Below are 23,405 nucleotides of genomic sequence, written 5' to 3' on the forward strand. Positions count from 1 at the left end.
GTGCTCTTTTGGCAGCACATATACTGAAATTGGAACAATACTGAACGATTTGCATAGGCCTTGTACAAAAAATGACAAGAAAAATTGTAAAGCATTCTTTATTTATTTATTCATGACAGGGGTTCTCTGTGTAGCCCTGACTGTCCTAGAACTAACTACGCCAGCCTGGCCTCAAACTCACAGAGATCCACCTGCCTCTGCCTGGAAGTAGAAGCATGTACCACCATAGCCCATTTTATGTTAAGGGCTGGTGAGATGGCTCAGCTCAGAAGGGACTTGCTGTCAAGTCTGACCACCTGAGTTCAGTCTTTAGAACCCACATTGTAGAAGGAGAGCATGGACTCCTGAGAGCTGTGTCTGACCTCTACACATGCAACACATACATAGATACTTAAAAAAACAAACAACTGATTATATACTAGAAATCAGGAAACTTCCATTTCAAACTAGGTGTGGTAGCATATGCTTTGGACTTTTAGGAAATAAGGCAGGAATGAAAGATCAAAGCTAGCCTGGGTTACATGGCAAGATCCTAATCCTGTCTGAAAGAAAGGGAGGGAACTCAGGAAAAGACCACATTGGGCAGCACACACTTGTGATTCCAGTACTCAGCAGGTGGGGGCCGGAGTGTCAGAGGTGTGAGGCCAGCCTGGGTTATATGGGGAACCTGTCTCAAAAGACAAATAACAACAAAACCAAGCAAGTTTGAATTTCAATCCAATTCAATCCAGAAGTGATTTGTAAGTTTAGGCAAATCACTTCTCTCTGGATTGGCTTCCTAATCTCATAAACATATGGAGGATCTTTGTGAATCACTTGAGATTATATGCAAAAGTGTATTCTATGTTCACATTAAAGGGCTAATTTTTCATGTGACTTATAAGGGAACCTGTGGTTAAGAAAGTTAAGAACTAGCTGGGTGTGGTGGTGTACGCCTTTAATCCCAGCATGCTGGAGGCAGAGGTAGGGGCATCTTGGAGTTCAAGGCCAGCCTGGTCTACAGAGTGAGTTCCAGGACATCCAGGGATACACAGAGAACCCTGCTTCGAAAAACAACAACAAAACGGACAAATAAAAACCCAAACAAACAAGGCTGGAGGGATGGCTTAGTTGTTAAGAGAACTGGTTACTCTGCCAGAACATCCAAATTTTATTCCCAGCACCCACAAGGCTCTTCATAATCTATAGGGAGGGGTTGGGGATTTAGCTCAATGGTAGAGCGCTTGCCTAGCAAGGCAAGGCCCTGGGTTCAGTCCTCAGCTCTGGAAAAAAACAAACAAACAAACAAACAAACAAACAAACAAAAACCCATAATCTATAGGGAATCGGATGCCTTCTGGCCTTGGAGGGCACTGTACCCACGTTTCACAGATAGACGTGCAGGCGAAACACCCATACACAGAAAATGTTTTGTTTTGTTTGTTTGTTGTTGTTGTTGTTTTTTTGGTTTTTGGAGACCGAGTTTCTCTGTGTAGCCCTGGATGTCCTGGAACTTTTTCTGTAGACCAGGCTGGCCTCAAACTCAGAGACCTGCCTGCCTCTGTCTTCTTGTGTGCTGAGACCAAAGACGTGTGTCACCACCTCCTGGCTAGGGTTTTTTTTTTTTTTTTTCTGTGTGTGTTTTGTTTGTTTTTAGTTAAAAACTAGTTTTCAAGCCTTCCTACTCTGCTCACTCAGTCTCTGTCAAGGTTGACTTTGGAAGTAAAGTTTAGGCAGTCAATACACAATTTTACCTGGAGTCCTGGGACAGTAAGTTCTCACCAGATTTGTTGGCGGATAATCTAAGAGGGGTTTGCTTATGGAAGGAAGAACTGCATCAAAGCATACCGAGGGCCTACGATCTCACCTGCACCGTGTCATTATATGGTTTGGAGTCACAAAATCTAGAGCCCAGACTGGCTACCTGTCCCTAAGTCCTAAAGGCTAATGTCTGACTTTGAGTCTGTGGAAATTCCACAGTTACATGCCTGCATCAAACTGCAGCCCCAGTTGTCTGAAATTCTTCCCCTAGGAATTCGATGCGATGGGTTTGGGAAATCTGAACATCCTATACAACCCAAGTCCCCCGAGAGGAAGCATGATGTTCTGAGCCTAATTTAATTTAGGAATGGACAAATAGAGGGAGAGGGCTAAAACTGGGAAGTGAGAGAGCAACTAAAGGTTTGTTCAGGAAATGAATGGTAGATTAGACTGGACCCACCTCAAAGCCACATGGAGTCCAAAGGTCTGTTTACATGCAGTACTGCCCTACACCCCGAACAAGACCACATAGGGAAACAGTGCCAGAGTTAAGGCTCAAGCTACACACAGAAGACAGGCGTAGAAAGTGAGGCTCTATACTTCCCCACACCTCACCCCAATTCTGCACCAGTTGAGGCTCCGGGATCACTGCTCAGAGGAGGCGCTCGCCCTCCAGACTAAGACCCTGCTCAGGGCAAGCAGCGCCAGCCTGGTGGAGGAAGAGGCAAGCCTGACCTAGGGCCTCTACAAAAACGAGGTCCTTAAGCCTGTTCTGTCCGGAATATCGCGCTACATCCCCAAGCTCGTCCATCACGGCTGATCGGAACCCTTCTCCGTGAGCATTCCCTCCCAAATTTCGCCTTCGCCCGCCCGCCAGACTTTCTCACACACACACACACCCCGCCCGCCGTTAGAAAGATGGCGAAGATACACTTCCGGCAAGTGTTCTTACGAATGCATCCGGGCGTCTGCAGCAGGTACCGCCCAAGGCGTTCCGGCCCCTTTGCTGCACAGCCAACAACGGTGATGGCGGGCAGACAGTCGGGTTGGAGCCAGGCAGCTCTTCTCCAGTTTCTTCTTGGCATGTGCCTAACAGTGATGCCACCCACCCAAGCCCGGAGTCTGCGCTTTGTTACCTTGGTAATGGGTGACGGAGTCATCGACGGGTTTGCCAAAGCTGAAAGGGCAAAGGCCGGCTGGTAGAGGGAGGGGCAGAGCTTGTGCGCTGGGGTCGGGGTTCTCACTTCTCAAGGAGAAAGAACTGGCTTAGGAAGCAGCTGGCCCGTGGTGGGTTGCGAGGCTGGATTCAGAATTGATTTGGAGCCCTAGGCCATTTTGCAGGGCAGAGCAACCAAGTAATGTTAGAGGATATTCTTCCCTGGGATGCTGCCTCCCAAGGATGGGAGTGTAGTTAAAAGGTTGAGAGGCACCCATAAAGACGACTTTGATGATCTTTGTTTTCCCAGTCGTTGTCCGCCTCCTCCCCCAGAATGCATTGCTTGCACTAATTCTTCTTTTCTACCTGTGCTTTTTGGCTTTGCCTATTATTTCGGGTTACATTGCATGGCCTTCCTTGTTAGGAATCTCCTGAACTGGGGTTCTCTTTTCATTGCTTAGTGGAAAGGCTTCCCAGAGGGAATGAGATTTCCTTTTCTAACATGGGCAGAGGTGGGCCCTGTCCTTAACCAGAAGACCCTTCTGATCTGTAGATAAACCATTTTCTTTACTCAGCTGTATCGACATGGAGATCGGTCACCAGTGAAGACATATCCCAAGGACCCCTATCAGGAAGAGAAATGGCCCCAGGGGTTTGGTCAGCTAACCAAGGTGGGTCAGAAGCCAACCTACAAGGCCTCAGGATGTGCTATAGAATGGGTCATGTCTGGAGCGTAGAAACTGAGCTTCCCTAAACTGCTAGTTTCCCACATGTGTTCTGATGGACCAGACTTCTATTTTGCAGGACCTTGTCCATGCTAAGCACACTGAGTTATTTCTCTGGTTCTTTCTTTCTTTTCTTTTTTTTTTAATAATTCATTTTTTAAATTTTATGTGCATTGGTGTTTTGCCTACATGTAGATCTGTGTGAGGGTGGAACCAGAGTTATAGACCGTTGTGAGCTGCCATGTGGGTGCTGGGAATTGAACCCATGTCCTTTGGATGAGCAGCCAGTGCTCTTAACCTCTGAGCCATCTCTCCAGCCCAATGACCAGATTTCTTAACAATCCTCTGTGCCCAGGACAATGTTATTCACAACTGACCACTTAACTTTTGGGATCAAACTCACTCCTTGCCTCGGGAAGAATCTTAAATGCCATAGGGCCTGTGAGCCAGCCCTTCCCTCTGGACTCTCCTAACCTTCAGATTTGCCCACAGGAGGGGATGCTACAGCACTGGGAGCTAGGCCAGGCTCTGAGGCAGCGCTACCAAGGCTTTCTGAACACCTCTTACCACCGGCAAGAGGTAAGACTGGGAGCTTGATGGCAGAGGAATGGGATCTTTGGATTATCTTCTGACCTTAGAGAACCTAAGGGTTGAGGCTAGACATTCTGGCTTCCCTCCTGAAATTTTGGTTCTTAGACAAAACATCTAAGAGCTGTCTAGAATACTGCTCTGAAGTCTAAATTGTCTCTGCTTGTCTGGGAAGAGACAAAACTGGCCAAGGGTCCAACTCAGGCATAAGGAAGTGTCTGGTAAAGTACTTTCTGAGAAACACCAAATAAGCTTTCTATCCAAGATGTTTATTGTCATCCAAGGGGCAAGCACTGTGCTAGTGCTTTTCATATAATGCTATACCATAGAGTTATGAGCTCTGTCTTCTTGGAACTTATAGGGGAGCCCTGGGCAGAGCCAAGATAAAGGGGGGTAGTGAAAACTGGCAAGTGTGCTGGCTCCTGAGGTCCTCTGCTTAAGCACCCCAGTGATGGAGATAGCTGTTCTGTGGTTACTGAGACAGCTGTCTTAATCCCCTACATGATACTGTTCCCTAAAGACTCAGCTCTGCCCTGGGCTCGCCCTTCCCTATTTTCTTCCTCTCTTTTCACAAGCCACTTCTCTCTGTTCCCTTTTTCCCCCTCCCTGGTCTCTAAGTTCATTTTTAAAAAAAGATTTAATTAATTAATTTATTTATTATATGTATGCCTGCAGACCAGAAGAGGGAGCCAGTTCTCATTACAGATGGTTGTGAGCCACCATGTGGTTGCTGGGAACTGAACTCAGGACCTCTGGAAGAGCAGCCAGATGCTCTTAACCACTGAGCCATCTCTCCAGCCCTCTAAGTTCATTTATAAAGGGGGAAAGGGAGTGTGGTGAGGAGTGGTATCCATCATTAGGACTCTGGGGTATTGCTTTTGTTAAATTTTTAGACAGGCTCTCATTATGTAGCCCTGGCTAGTCTTGAACTCAGAGAGCCTCCTGCCTCTGCCTCTCAAATTCTGGGATTAAGAGTATGTACCAGGCTGGAATTAGAGGCACATACCTTTAATCTCAGCACTGTGGAGACACAGGCGGGCGGATCACTGTGAGTTTGAGGCCAGCCTGCTCATTCCCACAGACTGAATTGTAGCTTATAACTGAATGTTTGGGGCCTTGAGAACAGGGCCTGGATCTTCCCTAAGATCCAGACAAGCTGTGTGTGTGTGCATGGTAAGTTTATAAGGTGCCGAGTAACCATCCAGAACAGGTTCTCCCTGGGGCTCTAGTGAGGAGCCAGAGTGCTTTTCCACACAAAGACAGATTTATGTTGCCAATCTACAGGTTTATGTGCGAAGCACTGACTTTGACCGTACTCTCATGAGTGCTCAGGCCAACCTGGCTGGACTCTTCCCTCCCAGTGAGGTGCAGCGCTTCAACCCTAACATTTCATGGCAGCCTATCCCTGTTCACACTGTGCCCATCACCGAAGACAGGGTAAGACTGATCAGCCCTTCATAGGTGGTGAGGGGACAACTTTGATTACGGGCCCACGGATACTGATCCCAGACCTCTGCCCGTTTCCCCCTTAATTTGCAGTTGCTGAAGTTCCCGCTGGGCCCATGCCCCCGTTATGAACAGCTGCAGAATGAGACTCGGCAGACACCAGAGTATCAGAACAGGACTATTCAGAATGCAGTGAGTGGGGGGCTGAGGTGTAAGACATCAGACTGCTCTTTCCCCAGAACAGTATTGATCTCCTGATCCATTTCTCATAGCAATTTCTGGACATGGTGGCCAATGAGACAGGGCTTACGAACCTGACCCTAGAGACCATCTGGAATGTTTATGACACACTCTTTTGTGAGGTGAGCTGACCTGGGTGCCTGTTGGGATTGCTCTTCTCTCCTCAGCAGGTCCAGATCTCTAGGGCAGCAGAGCACGTTGCTTGGCTACTGTCATCCCCACCGGGAAGGCCCAGCAGGCCAGTGCTTATGTAACCTGGGAACTTCCCTCGCGGGTAAAAAGAACCTCAAAGTGGGAAATGGTTTACTAGTTGTCAGCAATCTGTACCCTTCTCCGTCCAGAGCTCAGTGCTGTGAGATTTCTTTCTGCTGAGTCCGCTCTTCCTGCTTGAGCGTCCTTTCCAATGCCCTGCTGTCTGCCATGTCTGCAGTGGTCCCTCCGCCTCACCTCTGCTCTCCTCTTCCTCCCTCACACACACAGGCACCTTCCCCACCTGGGGAAGAAAGCCACCCCTGGAGAGTCTCTGGCCTAGGCCTAGGGAGCTAACCTGCCCGCTGCGATACACAGCAAACACATGGGCTGCTCCTGCCGCCCTGGGCCTCACCCCAAACGGTGCACCGTCTGAGCCAGCTCAAGGATTTCAGCTTCCTCTTCCTCTTCGGGATCCACGAGCAAGTACAGAAGGCCCGACTTCAGGGGGGTGAGTGACACAAACAGCATGTCACTACCCTCCCAAACTCTCCAGCACTGGAAGTCTTCCGTGGGAGCTTCTCACACACTGTTCTGCCTAAGATCATTCTCTGCTCTTTCAAAAGCAGATCTCCCCTTTGCCATCCCTGCTAGTCACCCAAAGCTCCTGGTCCTCTGACATTTAGCCTGAGTCACAGGTCTCAGTGTGTAGCTCTGTTCAGGCCAGCTTGAACTCTGTATGTAGACCATCCTGGCCTCAAATCAGAGACCCGCCTGGCTCTGCCTCCTGAGTGCTGGGATTAAAGGTGTGTGCCACCACACCTGGCCTGCCATTCTCTTTAAGTTTCACCCATGTCAGAAGACCTTTCCTCTTTCCTAACTGCATGCCTCCCTCCAGAGAACTGTTGAGGCCTTTGGAGAAAAGGTTGAGGGAAATACATGTGCCAGTTACTCCATTTAAGCACCTCGAGGGCATGCCTTCTCAAACCTTGGACACTGCCGTTTTCAGAGCCTACACACAGCAGTTGCCCTGGCGTGAGCACCCTCTTGTGTGCTGTGAAGCAGTCTTAAGTTTACACTGTGTCCACACTGTTAAATCAGTTGTGATCAGGACCTCCTAGCTCAAGTTTTTGCATCCCTGTTTAAATACTGACAACTTAGCTGTGTCCTGTGTCAGCTTGACAATTCGTGGCAGCTGGTGGTGTAGAGTTCCAGTAAGGTCTCCATGAACCGGAAGAGTCCTCTGGGTTGGTGATCAGACTGAGACTAGCAGATGAGGACGGTTCAAGACGCTGACACTTGGGATTTCTCTTCAGGAGTTCTTCTGGCTCAGATACTGAAGAACCTGACACTGATGGCAACCACCTCCCAATTCCCTAAGCTTCTGGTTTACTCTGCGGTAAGCTCCAAATCTCCAACACTCAAGTGTCAAGCCAGGACCCGGGTACTTTCCCCAGTTCAGCTCCTGGGGGATGTGGAGGAGCAACCAGTCTTCTGGGCATTCCCTCTCCCTACAGCATGATACCACCCTGGTTGCTCTGCAAATGGCACTGAATGTCTACAACGGGAAACAAGCCCCCTATGCTTCCTGCCACATATTTGAACTGTATCAGGAAGACAGTGGGTAAGTGGAACTCCCAGGTGTCCTCTAAAGGGGCACTGAAGCTGGCTGCAGGCAGCCCAGAGACTCAGGTATGGGCACGGTGAGCATCCCCCTCTTGTCTCCTGTCCACTCTGCAGGAATTTCTCCGTGGAGATGTACTTTCGGAATGACAGTAAGAAGGCACCCTGGCCTCTGATCCTGCCTGGCTGCCCTCACCGCTGCCCACTACAGGACTTCCTCCGCCTCACAGAGGCTGTCATACCCAAGGACTGGCAGAAGGAGTGCCAGCTAACAAGTGATACTGCAGACACAGGTGAGCTGCCACCTGCTTCTGGGCTCGTCCTGTCCTGGGTGAGTGTGAGGATCACATCCACAGCGGGCAGGGGTGCACGCTCCTTTAATCCTAGCACTTGGGAGGCAGAGCCAGGTGGATCTCTGAGTTCGAGGCCAGCCTGATCTATAGAGCGAGATCCAGGACAGACACCAAAAACTACACAGAGAAAGCCTGTCTCGAAAAACCAAAAAAAAAAAAAAAAACCCAACAAAAACAAAAATCACGTCCACAAATCTTCAGGGAGCAGTCATATTTCCAGCCATCTTCCTGCCTTTCCCTGGACAGCTTCTTCAACCCTAATAGCATATTCATATATTCTCCCCATTCTTCACCCTCGGGTGATTCTCTTATTACTAAGAAAATAGGAGTCACCAGGAAAGAACTGTCATTCTCCCAGCTTACCTGCTGGTGTAAGCTAGTCCTCAGGTGCAGCCTCTCCACCTATACTCTGGGTCTCGTCTCCCCTTCACTGAGAACACGTTCTCTTCTCCACTGGATCACTCCCGTTGCAAAGCTTAACAAAGACTTCTTAGACTCATTCACTCTCTCTCTCTCTCTCTCTGATCCCTTTGGGTAAAATCCTTCCAAGAGTTGCCTGCGTTCTGGCTTTACTTCCTCAGACTTATTACCTCAGACTGACATTAAACAATTTGGTGTCAACTTTTGCTTCAACGAAGCTGTTGCCGAAATGACCGGTTCTTGGTCAGTTTCTCTCACTTCTCAGCAGAAGTCATAGCTGTCTCTCCCTCCTTAAACATGTTTTTCGAGTGCTGCAAACATAGCTCAGTGGTAGAAGCCATGGCTAACCTGTGAAACTCTGGATTCATTCCCTACCCAGCACTGCAGAACAGTAGCGTTTTCATGACTTCTGATTTTCACTTACTACAACTTCCTTACTGTTCTTCTTCCTCTTCACTAAACAATGACTGGCCTGAGGCTTGTCCCTAGCTCTCTTTTCCTGTCTGTCCTGACTCCTGGCATCTCATCCAAGCCCATGGCTCCCCTACCTTATCTCCATGGTAAGTTAAGTTCCACCTGTGTAGTATGACTTAGAGATTTATGACTTCTGAGTTGGACTCTCCCCAGCTCCTGCTAACTTGAGGCCTCTTCTCTACGTGAGTGTCAAATAAGGCGTCTGAGCTGCCTAACACAGCGCCTCTTCCCTCAGCTGTCCTAAGTCCTTAGTTTACAGATGCCCATCAGTCTCACAGCTGCACAGTGGAGCGCTGGGCGCTGGGCATTCTCTCCCTCGTACTCCATCACCCAGTCCACCAGCAGATTCAGCTGCTCAGATACTGAGCTCTTGCTTCTCCGCCCTAACACTATCAGTTCTTGCCCGAACTGCTCAAAACCTAACGTTCCTTCTGTTTCTATTCTTGTCCCTACCAGTCTCAACACAGCGGTTAATCGCTTAAGAAATATACATTGAGGCTAGAGGTGTAGCTCAGTTGTTAGAAAGAGCACTTGCCTAGCACACAGGGAAGAAAGCCTGGGTTCAGTCCCCAGCACTGTATAAGCTGGGGGTGGTGGTGCATACCTTTAATTCCAGCACTCAGGAGGATTTGAAGTTCAAGGTCGTTTTCTACTACATAGCCAGTTCCAAGACAGCCCAGGCTATATGAGACCATATATATATACATATATATATATATATATATACACACACACACACACACACACACACACACACATACACACACACACACACATATATATATAAAAATGTGTGTGTGTATGTGTTAATCACACACCAAACCCAAGTTCTCTGCCATGACCACCCAGCCTCCGCTTGGTCTGGTTGTCTCCTCTTTCCTAGTGTCCCTTGCTTCCTCTGCTCCCGCGGTATTTCCTTGCTGGATCCAGAACCCCGATCCTATTCCAGTACCAGGGTCTTGTGTACCTGCTTGTCCTTCTACCCCCACCCCAGCACTCTGCTCTCGGATCCGTTTTACTTTCCGACCCCAGGCCTCTGCTCCTCTTTCCTCAGTGACTTCTTTTCCGAGTAACTCACCTTGCTCATACAGCATCACTAATGTGTCGTCGCCATCAAACGATCGCTTCTCTGGAACGTAAACTCCTGGAGAGCAGGTTGTCTTGACCACCCGTGTATATCCACGTTTTGTGGAAACAGTCCCCGGCATGGGGTAGTGCTCTCTTTTTGTTGGATGAATACTAATGTTACCTTTCTTTTCCCTCCCCTGCCCAGAGGTGATTGTGGCCTTGGCTGTCTGCGGCTCCATCCTCTTCCTTCTCATAGTGTTGCTCCTCACAGTCCTCTTCCGGATGCAGGCCCAGCCTCCTGGCTACCACCATGTTGCAGACAGGGAAGACCATGCTTGACAACCACTCAGTCCCCTTCCCTCCGCCTCCTAGGGGAGGTGGGCTGAGTCCTCGCTCATGACTATTGCTGATCCCAGCCCACGGACAGGAGTCCCTGGGTTTAGCCCCCCGATTACCTAAGCCCAAATGAATGAGGGAGGCTCGACCGGGCGCATGGCACCTTGGACTCACCACCTCCATGCCTGATGTTTACCATGTCCTGTGTTGGACACTGGCCCTCTCCGGTGGGATCTGCCTCTTCTATACTCCCTAAGGACCTGAGATACAGACTAGCATTCAGCTTTCACTCAGGACCTGGGACAAAAAAAAAAAACAAAGCCGAAGAGGCCGGTGCTTGGCCTGCCTTGCTCTCCCACCACGCCTTCTTCTTTGTTCTCTAGCCCACATCTTTGGCAATGGCTTAGAGGACATTGTCCCTTGGTACTTTTTTAGAGGCAAAAACTGCGAATCACTGGGAGCATAAAATGTGGCTATAAGGAACTGGATCATCCAACAGCAAAGCTTCCCTGTGGCTGAGGCTACTGTTAGCGTCAACCCTTGGCCTGAGCAGGTGTCTCAGGAGGTCTGAAGGATACTTGTACTATACCTGGAGAAGTGGAGGCCATAGGCAGCAGAGAAACACATCATGAAGTGACCCTCCCTGAAGTAAACGCAGGGGTGACTGGACTGTTGACTGTGGCCCCAGAGGGCTGAAGTGTTCCGGAGAAAATGAAGGTCTGACTGTGAGTGCTGCTGCCTCTGTGCCTTTCTTTCCTCCCCATTCCTGACATCCAGGTAGCACTCTTACCAGGTTGTACCAGGTCTGCTAAGAAGCCCAGCTGGCTTTTGGGTTTTTTAGTTGATGTACAAAGGATATACTTTTATTGACCACGTTAAGACTGAACATAAATTTTTAAAAAAATCCCTGGTTATTCTGCTACCACACATCAGAAAAAAGAGAAGTATTGTGGCTCTGGGCTAAACCCTTAGGGCAGTGGTTTACTCTGTGTTTTTGGATCAAAGTCTAGAGCAGTAACAGGCCAGTATCTTAGTCCCACAGCATCCCACGCCACGGGTGTCCCGATGGCAAGCCTGAGAGCTGGGGACTTCTGGTCCCTTAACAAATAGCTGCCTCCTCTCACAGAACTTCTTCCCACTTGTGGGTCCAGATGCTGCGGGCTCATACCTTCTTTATTGTCTTTCATGGTCTTTCTGTGACCTGGCCTCCTCATGGCTCCAAATGAGAATATGATAACCTAGAAGGAACAAGAAGTCTGACCGACACCTTCTGTTGTTGGTCTCAGAGCTGGGGGCTGTCATGGGGAGCTAGCAGACTGGATGGGAGCCTGACACTGTCATGACCAACATAAAGCCAGATGGGTGATCTGGGCCAGAGACCGCTGTTTCCCAGATGTCTCTACTGCGTACTGCCCTGGGATGAATAGGGCAGGGCCAGGGTGAATTTAGCCTCACTAAAACCTAGGGATAGGGTCAGTCTTCCAGGCTGAGATACAGTTGCTTCTACTCACCCATAGCAGAGGCCAGTGTGTCACCCATAGGATTGAACTCATTGAGCTGCAGGGGTAAGAATATCAGTGTGAAGTTGCGGGGGAGGCAGTACAGAGGCAGAAGGGTACATGGGGACTAATTCTGATCAGAAAGGCAGCTTGACTCCCTGCTTCCTCCCATCACTGAGGGTCCAAGTCTCACCGAAGTGATACCAGAATATCCTGGATCATAGAGCTGACACATCATTTCCCCCGAGCTTCCATCAAACACATCTATTGTCCTTAGTTCATAGGGAACGCAACTTTCAAGATTAGGATCTGGGTATCGGCCCACAACAATGAGGTTGTGTCTTGGATGCCAGGTTGCCTAGGAAATGGAGAGGTTAGTCAGAATGTAAAGAGAGACATCAGTATTTTTGAAGCCAGGGGAGATGGCTCAGTTGGTAATGGGCTTGCAACACAGGCAGACCTGAGTCTGGATCTGCAGCACCCACATAAAAATCTTGTCATGATGCACCTGTAATCCCACCCGGGGAGGTGGAGACAGGATACCCGGAACTTGATAGCCATCTAGTTCAGCCAAATCAGTGAGTTCCAGGTTCATGAGAGACCTGTCTCAGAAATAGGTGGAGAACAATTGAGGAAGACAACTGATGTCAACCTCTGGCTTCCACACACAAAATATTCTTGAAGGGCTGGATATCTAGCTCTATGGCAGAGCAATTACATTGCATACAGGAGGATGTGGGTTTAATCCCAGCATCATACACATACGAGTGGTGTGTAATATATATATATATATACATGTGTGTATATACATATTTTTTCCCAGTTCTTTTTAACCACTAATAGGCCAAGAAGAACCCAATACTGCATATAAGACAAACATGGCTGGCTGGCTGACTCAGCAGATACCCTGAGTTTGGTCTCCAGGGCCTGTGTGGTGGGAGGGGAAGACCAACTCTGACCACTTTGCCCACTGTGGCATGAGTGTAAAGTCACACACACACACACACACACACGAAATCAATAAGTAAGTGTTTTTAATTTTTGAAAAATTTCTCTGGATAGCCTTGGCTGTCCTGGAACTTGCTCTGTAGACCAAGCTAGCCTAAAACTCACAGAGATCCACCGGCCTCTGCCTTGAGTGCTGGGATTAAGGGTGTAGGCCAGCACTGCCCAGTCTATATTTTATTTTTTTGATAATGTCATACTCTCTGTATGTATCAGGATGGCTTAAACTACTGGGATTAAATGTATGCACCATCCAGAGGTGGGGTGGTGGCAGTACATGTCTTTAATCCCAGCACTTGGGAGGCAGAAGCAGGTGGCTCTCTGAAAGTTCGAGGCCAGCCTGGTCTACAGAAATAGTTTCAGGACAGCCAGGGTTACACAGAGAAACTGTGTGGAAAAACAATAAACAAACAAAACAAAACAAAAACAGAAGAGGAAAAAAATGTGTGTACCATCTGATGAAGATTTACATATTTTATGTGTATGAGTGCTTTGCTTGCATGTATATAAGTGTACTGCATGTGTACCTGGTTCCTGCAGAGGCCAAAACAGGGCTCTGGATCAGCTGGACCTGGAGTAACAGACACTTGTGAGCTGCCACGTAGGTGCTCATGAGCTGAACCCAGGTCCTCTGCAAGAGCAGCGTATGCTCTTAACCACTCGGCCGTCTCTCCCGCTCCTCTCTTGCATTTGCTTGAGGTCAAACCAACTTGGACATTTTTGTTTTGTTGTTGCTGGTTTTTTGTTTGTTTGTTTGTTTGTTTTATTTTTTGCAGTTCTGGGGACTGAACCCAGGGCCTTGTCCATGCTAGGCAAGGGCTTTACCACTGAACACCTCTGGCTCTTAACAAATGTTTTCACATCAGCTTTGTTAAGACTTTAACAAAGTTAAACCTAAGAGGTAAACCTATAACAAAGCAAAAAAGCCTCTGGTGAACACCACCAAACGGGACTTGGGTTCGAGGTGACTGCGCTCCTAATCCTCCTCCTCTGTCCACACATAACGAAGGCTTGGGTGTGGAGTCCTAGTGGGAAGGGGAGAGGAAAGGAAGTGTGCATTCCTTGGTTCACATTAGTCACAACGAATCTGGCAGTTAGTGGTGTGACAGAATTGGATGATCTTTTCCTAATTTCAAAACAGTTCTTGAGTTTTTGGAGACAGGGGCTGTATTGTATAACCCAGGCAGTCCTCAAACCTGCAATCCTCCTCAACCTGAAGTGCAGGATTGTAGGTGTGTGCTCCATGTGTGCCTTCAAGGCAGTTCTGAAGGAAGAAAGACAGAAGGAAAAGAGGAGGGAGCTACAAGTGGACTGGAGACAACTCAATGACTAAGAGTACTGGCTGCTCTTCAAAGGACATATGTTTCCTAGTACCCACAATGTCAGCTCACAACCATCTGTAACTCAGTTCCAGGGGATCCCATGCCATCTTCTGACCTCTAAGGGCACCAGGCGTGCCCATGGTACACGGACATACATGCAGATAAGATATCCATACACATTAAATAATATTTAAGAGAAGAACTGGTACATGGAGTGGCTTAGAAATAGTTGCAAGAAAAAAAATCATAGGTGGATGTTGGCATCACTGGGATAGATGGGACACAGTCTATCTATCAAGATGGGACACAGTCTATCTATCAAGAGCAATAACTGGCCTTGAACTCCTGACCCTTCTGCTTCTACCCGCCAGGTGCTAGGATTACCAGTGAGTACCACTGCACCTGATATTTTCATGTGCCCTCCTCCTTCCCTAGGGCACTGTGCAAGCTATATGTAAGTACTCTCATTGAGCAACATCCCCAGAAAATCTATTAGTGTGTGTGATAGGATCTCAATATGTAGTCATGGCTGGCTTTGAACTCACAGAGATCCACCTGCCTCTGCCTCCCAAGTGCTGAGATTAAAGGCGTGTGTCACTACACCTGGTTTCAGAAGAACTGTTTTGTTTTGTTTGTTTATTTGTTTCAAGACAGGGTTTCTCTGTGTAGCCTTGGCTATCCTGGAACACTCTGTGTAGACCGGGCTGTCCTTGAACTCATGGAGATCACCTGCCTCTGTCTCCCAGTAGGAAAATTCTTAGTATTGTTTATTTGGGGTTTGACTTGAGTATGTGGGATACTAAGTTATTTACTACGTACTTACCAAGTGCTAGGAATGCTGTCCAGTGTTTTATGTATCCTGACTCCTCACAAAGCCCTATCAGTTAAATGCTATTCTCGCTTACAGATGAAACAGAGGTCTAATTTGGGAAACTAAGGGTCTTATTAGGAACCACTTAAACCTGCAAGACAACCCAAGAAGGTTGGGTTAGTTTACGGGTCAGCTGCATACATGGGTAACTGAAATAGAGGACAGAACAAAGGGTCAAGGTCATAGATATGCCCACAGTAAGGTCAATGCTGGTCCGAAAAGCTTAGGAAATTAGCCTATCTGATATACTAAGAAAACTCAGTGGGTGACTGGTGTGGATGATACAAAGCTCTTGGGAGATAAAAGCAGGTGATCTCTACTAGGTCAAGACTAGCCTGGTCTATGGAGCAAGTTCCAGGCCACCCAGGGCTACTATAGTAAGACTCTACCTGAAAAAACAGAGAGACCTCTCAATGGAATTACAGAAATGGGATAAAAGGAGCAGATAGAGCCAAAGAATTAAGGGATTGTGTGTGTGTGTGTGTGTGTGTGTGTGTGTGTGTAAGACAATAGCTGAGATAGTAGGCTGCATATGTGACCCGCTCCCTCTTGGGAAGATCTGGCCCGTTTCCATCATCATGGACCCCTTCCATTGTCACTCACCTTGATGGGTGTGAGGTGCTGAAAATGACGGTGAGGATGGGTGATCAGGCTCAGGGGGCTATCCCACTGGGAGGCAGAGTAAACCCGAATCTCATTGTTCTGGTCAGTAGTCAGGAGCCGGGCTCCATCCGGGCTAAAGCATGCTGACAAAGTGAAAAGCCCTTCAGCTGAAGGAACCCTAAGCCCCTGGTCTCCTAACCTCCTGAAGTTCCATTCCCTCCCAGGCTGGGGTAGGAGGGGTCAATCTGGACTATGAACAAAAATAGTATAGAAACTCCACCGTCAAAGGAGCAGCCAGAGCCAGAAAGGGTCCTAGACATCAGCTTAGTGAGGGTGGAGTAAGGATTGAGTTGGGGGCTAGTGGTGAGAAAGACAGGGACCATGAGAAAGGTGAGGTTCGGGATGTCACACCTGCATTGACAGGATACTTGTGAGGCAGTGAGTAGAGGAAGCTGGCTTTCCCTTTAATTTGGCGCAGGTCCCAGATTTTCACTGTCTGATCTATGGATGCTGTGGCCAGAAGCCAATCACAGCAGGGATTCAGGGCCACGTGGGCTACTTTCTTTTTGTGCATTCTGAGATTCCAAAGCTGCAGAGAAAAGTTTGGTTCGGGTGGAGACACAGAACTAAAGGGGGGCTGGGCAGCGGGGTGGGCCACATAGTACCCACCTCCTTGCCATCTGTGTTCAGCAGGATCACGTGTCCCAGATTGTCTCCTGTGACCACCACATGGCTCTTGGCAGAAACATCAAGGCTGCAAAACCAGACCCTAGAGGGAGAGAGTGCTGTAAGACTGAGGCCGAGACAGTTACGGTTGTTACTGCCCAGTTATGGTTGCAGCTCCAGTATCTAACAGGCGTTCAACAAATACGTGTTGAATCAGTGAGTAACTGTCTAGCTATAATTTCCAGGGAAGGACACTCAGCCTTGTCTACCATACGGAAAGAAGGGGTGACAGTGACGGCTCAGAAATTTATTGCTGGGCCCAGAATCCTCAGCTAGCCCCCGAAGCAGCCAAAGCTAAGCCGTAAAGCAGGTCCGAAGGCTAGCTCGCTCCCCACAGCCCGGGTTCTCAAGAGGCCTGTCCGCTGCTCTCACACTCATTACGCTTCGCTCTTCGGAACTGTCCGGCTCTGTTCCTCACAGATGGCGAGAAGTGGACATCTGCCCCCTTCTGAGCACTCAGGGAAAGATCAAATACAACCAGAAACCATTTCCTCTTGAGAACGGTGTGAAAATCAAGAGACTGAGAAGCGCTACTTCATGGGTCCTGGTTCACAGCCAGGAGAGCTCCAAGTCTGGCCAGTCCCTCTCCTGATGGTATGCTTCTTTCTCAGCCTCGTGGGGCAGCCAGAACAACACTCCAGCTGGTTAGACCCACTGCACACTCTCTCATCATTCCTTACAGAACTGTGTCTCTGGCTAGAAACAAAGTGTCTTGCATTTGTAATTTCTCAAGCTACTTGTTCTTTGAAGAGGGTTCTTCTACTCATTAGCATTTCCGTCAAGGAAACAGTACAGCCATTACACCCCAGAAAATGGAGGGTAATAAAATTGCATTTCTTTCTCTCCTTTCTGTAGACCAGGCTGGCCTCAAACTCACAGAGACGCTCAGCTCTGCCTCCTGAGTGCTGGGATTAAAGGTGTGAGCCAAGGCTGCCTGGCCCGTTCTTTCTTTCTAAGATAGGTCCTCACTTAGTCCTGGTGGCCTGGCACTCGATGTGTAGACCAGGCTGACCTTGAACTCAGTAATCCACCAGCCTCTGCCTCCCAAGTGCTGGTATTAAAGGCGTGTGCCAACACACATGGCTAAACTTCAGTTCTTAATTTCCTGCACTATTCTGTAAATGCCTTTCTAAACAAATGACCTGTTGACTACTTATCCAGTGAAAGTAAAGGCCTCGTTCAATATGGACACGACTTACAGAAGTGATTAAACCTTCCGTCAAAGACAAGAGCTGAGGATCCAGAGCATATTCCTCGTACAATGACCCACTTGGATCAAAGTCAGAGCAGCCAGTCTAAAGAAGAAAAGGAGTGCCACAAAGTGGCTAATACCCTGTCTTCCCTGGGCCCGGTCTGAGGAAAAGAAATAGGGCTGGGTATGTTCTCTGCAGAACTGCAGCTAGAGCACAGAAGCTATTTCCTTACTAGTTAAACTACTCACTTGCAAGAGCTTGAGCTGGTATAAACTCGGAGAGTGTTGCCTTTAAAATCCTGCAGCCTGGTTGTTCCCTCCATTGAGGAAGCAAAAAACTGGTTGGAATTGAGATGGTTAAACTTCAGCCCAGTGATGCTTCCTCCAGCTCCAATCTAACATGAGGAAAGGAAGAGCCAGTGAGTGATGACGAGCCACAAGTGAGGAACCAGGCCTGGGCACATGAACACACTAAGGCAGAAACACCAAGGTCAGCTTAGATATCTGATATTAGAATACTCTTTATGTATTTTCTCTGTGTAGTTTTGGTGCCTGTCCTGGATCTCGCTCTGTAGACCAGGCTGGCCTCAAACTCACAGAGATCCGCCTGGCTCTGCCTCCCAAGTGCTGGGATTAAAGCGCTGCATCAGATATCTTTTTTTTTTTTTTTGATTTTATATTTTCAGTAGCAACATAACTGGCTCTCGTACACAGTTCTGTGAATTTCAACACAGAACTGAAAATACTAAAAATAAGATCAGAAACTCTTAATACAAAAACTCCTCAGGCTCTCCACTATTACATACTTAAATGAACTTCTGAAATCACAGTGTGCTAGAAGAGGGTCAGAAGAGTGGGGGTGGGCAGGATGACTGTGTTCCCCAGACATTCAGACAGTGAAACACAACGAAGAGTTGTACAGCAGTGTTAGAGCACTGCCTAGTAAGACAAGTCTAGGCTAGACTCCAACTACACAACAAAAAAAAAAAAGAGAGAAACCTATGACTTAACTTATTAAGCAGTTTGTTTGTTTATTTTTGAGACAGGTCTCTGTTAGCTGAGCTGTCTGGATCTCTAGACAGTGGTTGAACTCAGAGATCTCTGCTCTGCTCCGATACTGGATTAAGGCATGGCCACCACGCCGCTTAGCAGTTTTTATAGAGGCTAGAGAGATGGCTTAGTGTGAAGAGCACCTACTGCTCGTCTAGAGGACTAGAGTTCATCTGCGCCATTGATCTCTGGCCTCCACAGGCACTCCTGTACACATGGGATACACTCACACAGACAGACACATAAATAAACAAACAAATAAATAAATATAAAAAAACAAAAAACCAGGCACGGGAGCACACGCCTTTAATCCCAGCACTCTATAGGCAGACACAGGCAGATCTCTGTGAGTTCAAGGCCTGCCTGGTCTACATAGTGAGTTCTGGGACAGCCAGGGCTAATGGACTGTCTCAAATAAATAAAATAACAGACACAATAAGAGTGGTAGTGGCAGCACATGCCTTCACTGAGGCAGAGGCAAGCAGATCTCTGTGAGTTTGAAGCCAGTCTGGTTTATAGAGCAAGTTCCAGGACAGCCAATGTTACACAGAGAAGCTCTGTCTGGAAAAACCAAAAAAAAAAAAAAAAAAAAAAAGAAAGAAAGAAAGAAAGAAATTAATCAAGCCAGGCATGGTGGCATGTGCCTGTAATCCCAGCACCAAGCAGGAATTCAAGGCCATCCTGGGCCTTGTTTCTAAAACAATGAGAACTTGTTTCCTAAAAAACAATAAACAGAATTTTGTCAAGCATCAAAGCAAACAGTTAAGAGTGAAAAAGCAATCTATAGAACTTGAGAAAATACTTGAAAGTCATAAACTTGAGAAGAGGTTAATATCCATTAAAACGTCTGTTAACTCAAAAACCATAACTTAACAACAAAAACCCAATATCCAACTAAGGCGGCACACAGATGTCCAACAAACATATGAGAAGAAATCAACATCATTTAGAGAAACACAAAGGAATCTACAATGCTACCGCCTCACACACCTTACAATGCCACCCTCAAAAGAATGGAAAATGACTAATGTTGGGGAGTATTTGGAGGAACTGGAATTCTTGTGTACTCTTTATTTTATTTTTTATTGAAAATAGATTTTTTTTAAAAATTTATCTTTTTTTTTTTTTTTGTTTGCGTGCTCAGTCTGCATGTATGCCTGCATGCCAGAAGAGGGCATCAAATTCCATTATAGACAGTTGTAATCTACATGTGGTTGCTAGGAATTGAACTCAGGACCTCTGGAAGAACAGTTAGTGCTCTTAACAACTGAGCCATCTCTCCAGCCCCAAAATAGATTTTTTTAAAAATCATTTATTTATTTATTTGTTTGTTTGGTTTTGTTTTTTTGAGACAGGGTTTCTCTGTGTAGTTTTGGTGCCTTTCCTGGAGCTCGCTCTGTAAACCAGGCTGGCCTTGAACTCATAGACATCCACCTGGCCCTGCCTCCCGAGTGCTGGGATTAAAGGCGTGTGCCACTGGCACCTGGCCAAAATAGATTTTTTTTAAAAAAATTTATTCATTTATTTATTTATTATACAGTGTCTGCATGAATGCCTGCATGACAGAAGAGGGCATCAAATCCCATTATCGATGTCACGATGTGGTTGCTGGGAATTGAACCCAGGATCTCTGGAAAAGTAGCCAGTGATCTTAACCATTGAACCATCTCTCCAGCCCAAAAATAGATTTTAAAAAATATAATACATTCTGATCATGGCTTATCTTATGCCATCTTGCACACTCTTGGTGGCAATGTAATGTAAGATGGTCTAGCCACTATTGAGAACAGTATAGGGGTTCCTCAAAAAAAATAGCATTAACATTTGATCCAGCAATCCCACTTCTGGGTATTCATCCCAAAGAACAGAACACAGGTTATCTCAAAGAGCTATTGAGAGGACCGAAGGCTGGAGAGATGGCTTACCAGTTAAAGGCTAGGCTCACAACCAAAAATATAAGAGAGGACGGAGCAGACACCATAACAGGACGCTCAATCTTCTCTCAGATATTAGTCCTCAATTTCAGTTTCCTGAGACTGGACATGCAGTTACTAAGGAAGCCATGAACAAAAGGTTTAATCACTGGTGCCCCTGACAGGGACAGGGAGGTAGGATGCACCAAGCCTGGGCCACTGAGCCAGTCCCCACAGTCAGTACGAACTAGGCCAGCCAGCCTTCACAGCAGCTCAAGGACAAAGCCTGGGACCTGTCCAGGCCTGCCCCAAAATGGAAAACTGTAGCCATGACCAGCCTATAACTAGCCCTGGCCAATTAGAATGTACTGATATGATTGCCACTTGCTTGAGCCAATCATATCTAAAATGACCTAACTGCCTAGGAATCTGTGAGTTCCAGGCCAGCCTGGGCTACCAAGTGAGTTCCAGGAAAGGTGCAAAGCTATACAGAGAAACCCTGTCTCGAAAAATAAAAATAAATAAATAAATAAATAAAAATAAATAAATAAATAAAAGCTCAGACGTCTCTCTTAGGGTCTTCACCATATTGCCTTTGTGTGGGATGGCAGGCCCCAGCATGTTGGAATAATAAACGTTCTTGCAGATTGCATGTGGATGGTGGTCTTTTGTGGGACTTCTCCAGGACCCTAACACTATGCACACACCTATCTTCATTACAACATCATTCAAAATAGGCAAATGGTGGAATAAATTCAAATGCCATTCTATAAGAAATTGTGGGATTGAGGCTGGAGGGATGGTTCAGCTGTTAAGAGCACTGGGTTCAATTTCCAGCACCCACATAGTTCACAACTGTCTTTAATTCCAGTTCCAGGGGATTTTACACCCTCTCCTGGCCTCTGAGGGCACTGCTCTCTCTCTCCCTCTCTCTCTCCTCTCTCTCTCTCTCTCTCTCTCTCTCTCTCTCTCTCTCTCTCACACACACACACACACACACACACACACTTAAAAAGGAATAAAATTTACAGAAGGAAGAAAGAAAGAAAAAGAAAGGAAGGAAGAAAAAGAAAGGAAAGAAAGAAAGAAAGAAAGAAAGGAAAGAAAGAGAGAGAGAAAGAGAGAAAGAAAGAAAGAAAGAAAGAAAGAAAGAAAGAAAGAAAAAGAAAGAAAGAAAAGAAAAGAAAGAAAGAAAGAAAGAAAGAAAAGGAAAATGTAGGAATGTGTGCTGTGGGATGGTCTGTATGTCAAATGCTCTGATTGGTCAATAAATAAAACAGTGATTGGCCAGTGGCCAGGCAGGAAGTATAGGCGGGACTAACAGAGAGGAGAATTGAGAGAACAGGAAGGTGGGAGGAGACACTACCAGCCGTCACCATGACAAGCAGCATGTGAAGACGCCCATAAGCCACGAGCCACATGGCAAGGTATAGATTTATAGAAATGGATTAATTTAAAATGTAAGAACTAGATAGCTAGAAGCCTGAGCCATTAGGCCAACCAGTTTAAATAATATAAGTATCTGTGTGTTTATTTTATAAGTGGGCTGTCAGACTGCCAGGGTTTGGCGGGATCTGGAGAGAAAACTCTCCAGCTACAAATGTGGGTGTGTAATGGAATATTATCCAACCTTATCAGAGAAGGCCAGGCAAGGTGGCATTCAGGAGGCTGAGGCAGAATGACTGCAAGCTTAAGACCATCCTGGGCTAGTCAGATTTATTTTGTTTTTTGTTTGTTTGTTTGTTTGTTTTGTTTTGTTTTTTGAGACAGGTTTCTCTGTGTAACAGCTCTGGCTGTCCTGAAACTCACTCCATAGACCAGGCTGGCCTTGAACTCACAGAGCTCTGCCTGCCTGTGCCTCCCAAGTGCTGGGATTAAAGGCATGCACCACCACCGCCTGGCTGATGGTGCACACCTTTAATCCCAACACTCGAGGCAGAGCCAGGTGGATTTCTTTGAGTTCGAGGCCAACCTGGTTTAGAATGAGTTCCAGGAAAGGCACCAAAACTACACAGAGAAACCCTGTCTTGAAAAACCAAAAAAAAAAAAAAAAAAGTGTGCACCACCACACCCGGCAAGATTATCTTAAATGAAAATTTAAAAAAGCAAATGACAACAATGAGAAAAGCTTTGGCCTCAATCATACCAAGTCTTCAACAGGGTTAGCAAGATGGTTCAGTGGCCAGTCTGAAGAAACAAGATCAGCTGAGGAGCTGGCGAGTGAGCAGAGTACAACCCGAGAACACAAGAGAAGGAGCCACCCAGCCACCAAACCAGGTCACCGGAGTCATAAGCCCACCCTACACCGACTGGGAATAGGTAAGGCCCTATCTCCAGACCGGCAGACCAGGTCTCTAGCCCGTAGGTCCCAGGGGCACATTACATGCCCCTCCCCCCAGCCATTGGAGCCCCAGGGACCAGACAGCGGCTTCTTTCCCTGCCCCCTCACCAAGAAAACCATCCCATGTGACACCAACAACCACCAGAGCCATAGCCCACCCTGCACCGATTGGGAACAGCTGCTCCCTGAGACAGAACCCACTAACACTGATTGGACTAAGCTGCTCCCAGAGAAACAGCGCCCATCAGCACAGATTAGACCAAGAACTCCCAGTGGACCAAGACTACCAATTGGAACAAGAGAGGTACCTTCAGACACAGACACTGCCTGCACTGAGAGGAGGAAGAGATGAGTAGATGCCAGTGCAAAAACACAGGCAACAACATAAAGACCTATATGACACCATCAAAACCTAGTGGGTCTACACCTGCAAGACCTGAACATACCAAGGCAGAAGAAGCAGAAGAAATCAATCCTAACAATGACTTTAAGAAGATGATAGAGGCCCTTAAAGAGGAAATGAAA

The 23,405-nt window shown here is 47.1% G+C and overlaps 2 protein-coding genes and 1 non-coding gene across 3 annotated transcripts in view; 2 read left to right on the plus strand and 1 right to left on the minus strand.

Annotated features, from left to right (window-relative positions):
• Positions 1–106, plus strand: LOC114699742. The gene has a single exon (XR_003735578.1). It is a non-coding gene; the product is annotated as a U6 spliceosomal RNA (small nuclear RNA).
• Positions 107–2,031: 1,925 nt separating this feature from the next.
• Positions 2,032–11,087, plus strand: Acp2 (acid phosphatase 2, lysosomal). The gene is made up of 11 exons (XM_028878896.2): positions 2,032–2,880; positions 3,472–3,567; positions 4,114–4,200; positions 5,494–5,646; positions 5,749–5,847; positions 5,928–6,017; positions 6,463–6,595; positions 7,401–7,483; positions 7,602–7,708; positions 7,825–8,000; positions 10,228–11,087. The coding sequence occupies exons 1-11, from the start codon at positions 2,659–2,661 to the stop codon at positions 10,359–10,361; spliced, it is 1,380 nt and encodes a 459-aa protein (XP_028734729.2). The 5' UTR covers positions 2,032–2,658; the 3' UTR covers positions 10,362–11,087.
• Positions 11,088–11,312: 225 nt separating this feature from the next.
• The window catches only part of Ddb2 (damage specific DNA binding protein 2), a 36,574-nt gene continuing 24,481 nt past the window's right edge, over positions 11,313–23,405 (minus strand). Inside the window, exons 4-10 of the mRNA XM_028878898.2 lie at positions 17,826–17,971; positions 16,328–16,427; positions 16,070–16,247; positions 15,659–15,801; positions 12,051–12,215; positions 11,870–11,915; positions 11,313–11,596 (exon numbers count right to left, since the gene is read on the minus strand). Of these exons, the coding sequence (XP_028734731.1) occupies positions 11,532–11,596; positions 11,870–11,915; positions 12,051–12,215; positions 15,659–15,801; positions 16,070–16,247; positions 16,328–16,427; positions 17,826–17,971 (843 nt within the window). The 3' untranslated portion in view covers positions 11,313–11,531. The remainder of the gene's footprint in view (positions 11,597–11,869; positions 11,916–12,050; positions 12,216–15,658; positions 15,802–16,069; positions 16,248–16,327; positions 16,428–17,825; positions 17,972–23,405) is intronic.

Source organism: Peromyscus leucopus, chromosome 4, assembly GCF_004664715.2.
Source record: "Peromyscus leucopus breed LL Stock chromosome 4, UCI_PerLeu_2.1, whole genome shotgun sequence".
Classification (NCBI taxonomy): domain Eukaryota; kingdom Metazoa; phylum Chordata; class Mammalia; order Rodentia; family Cricetidae; genus Peromyscus; species Peromyscus leucopus.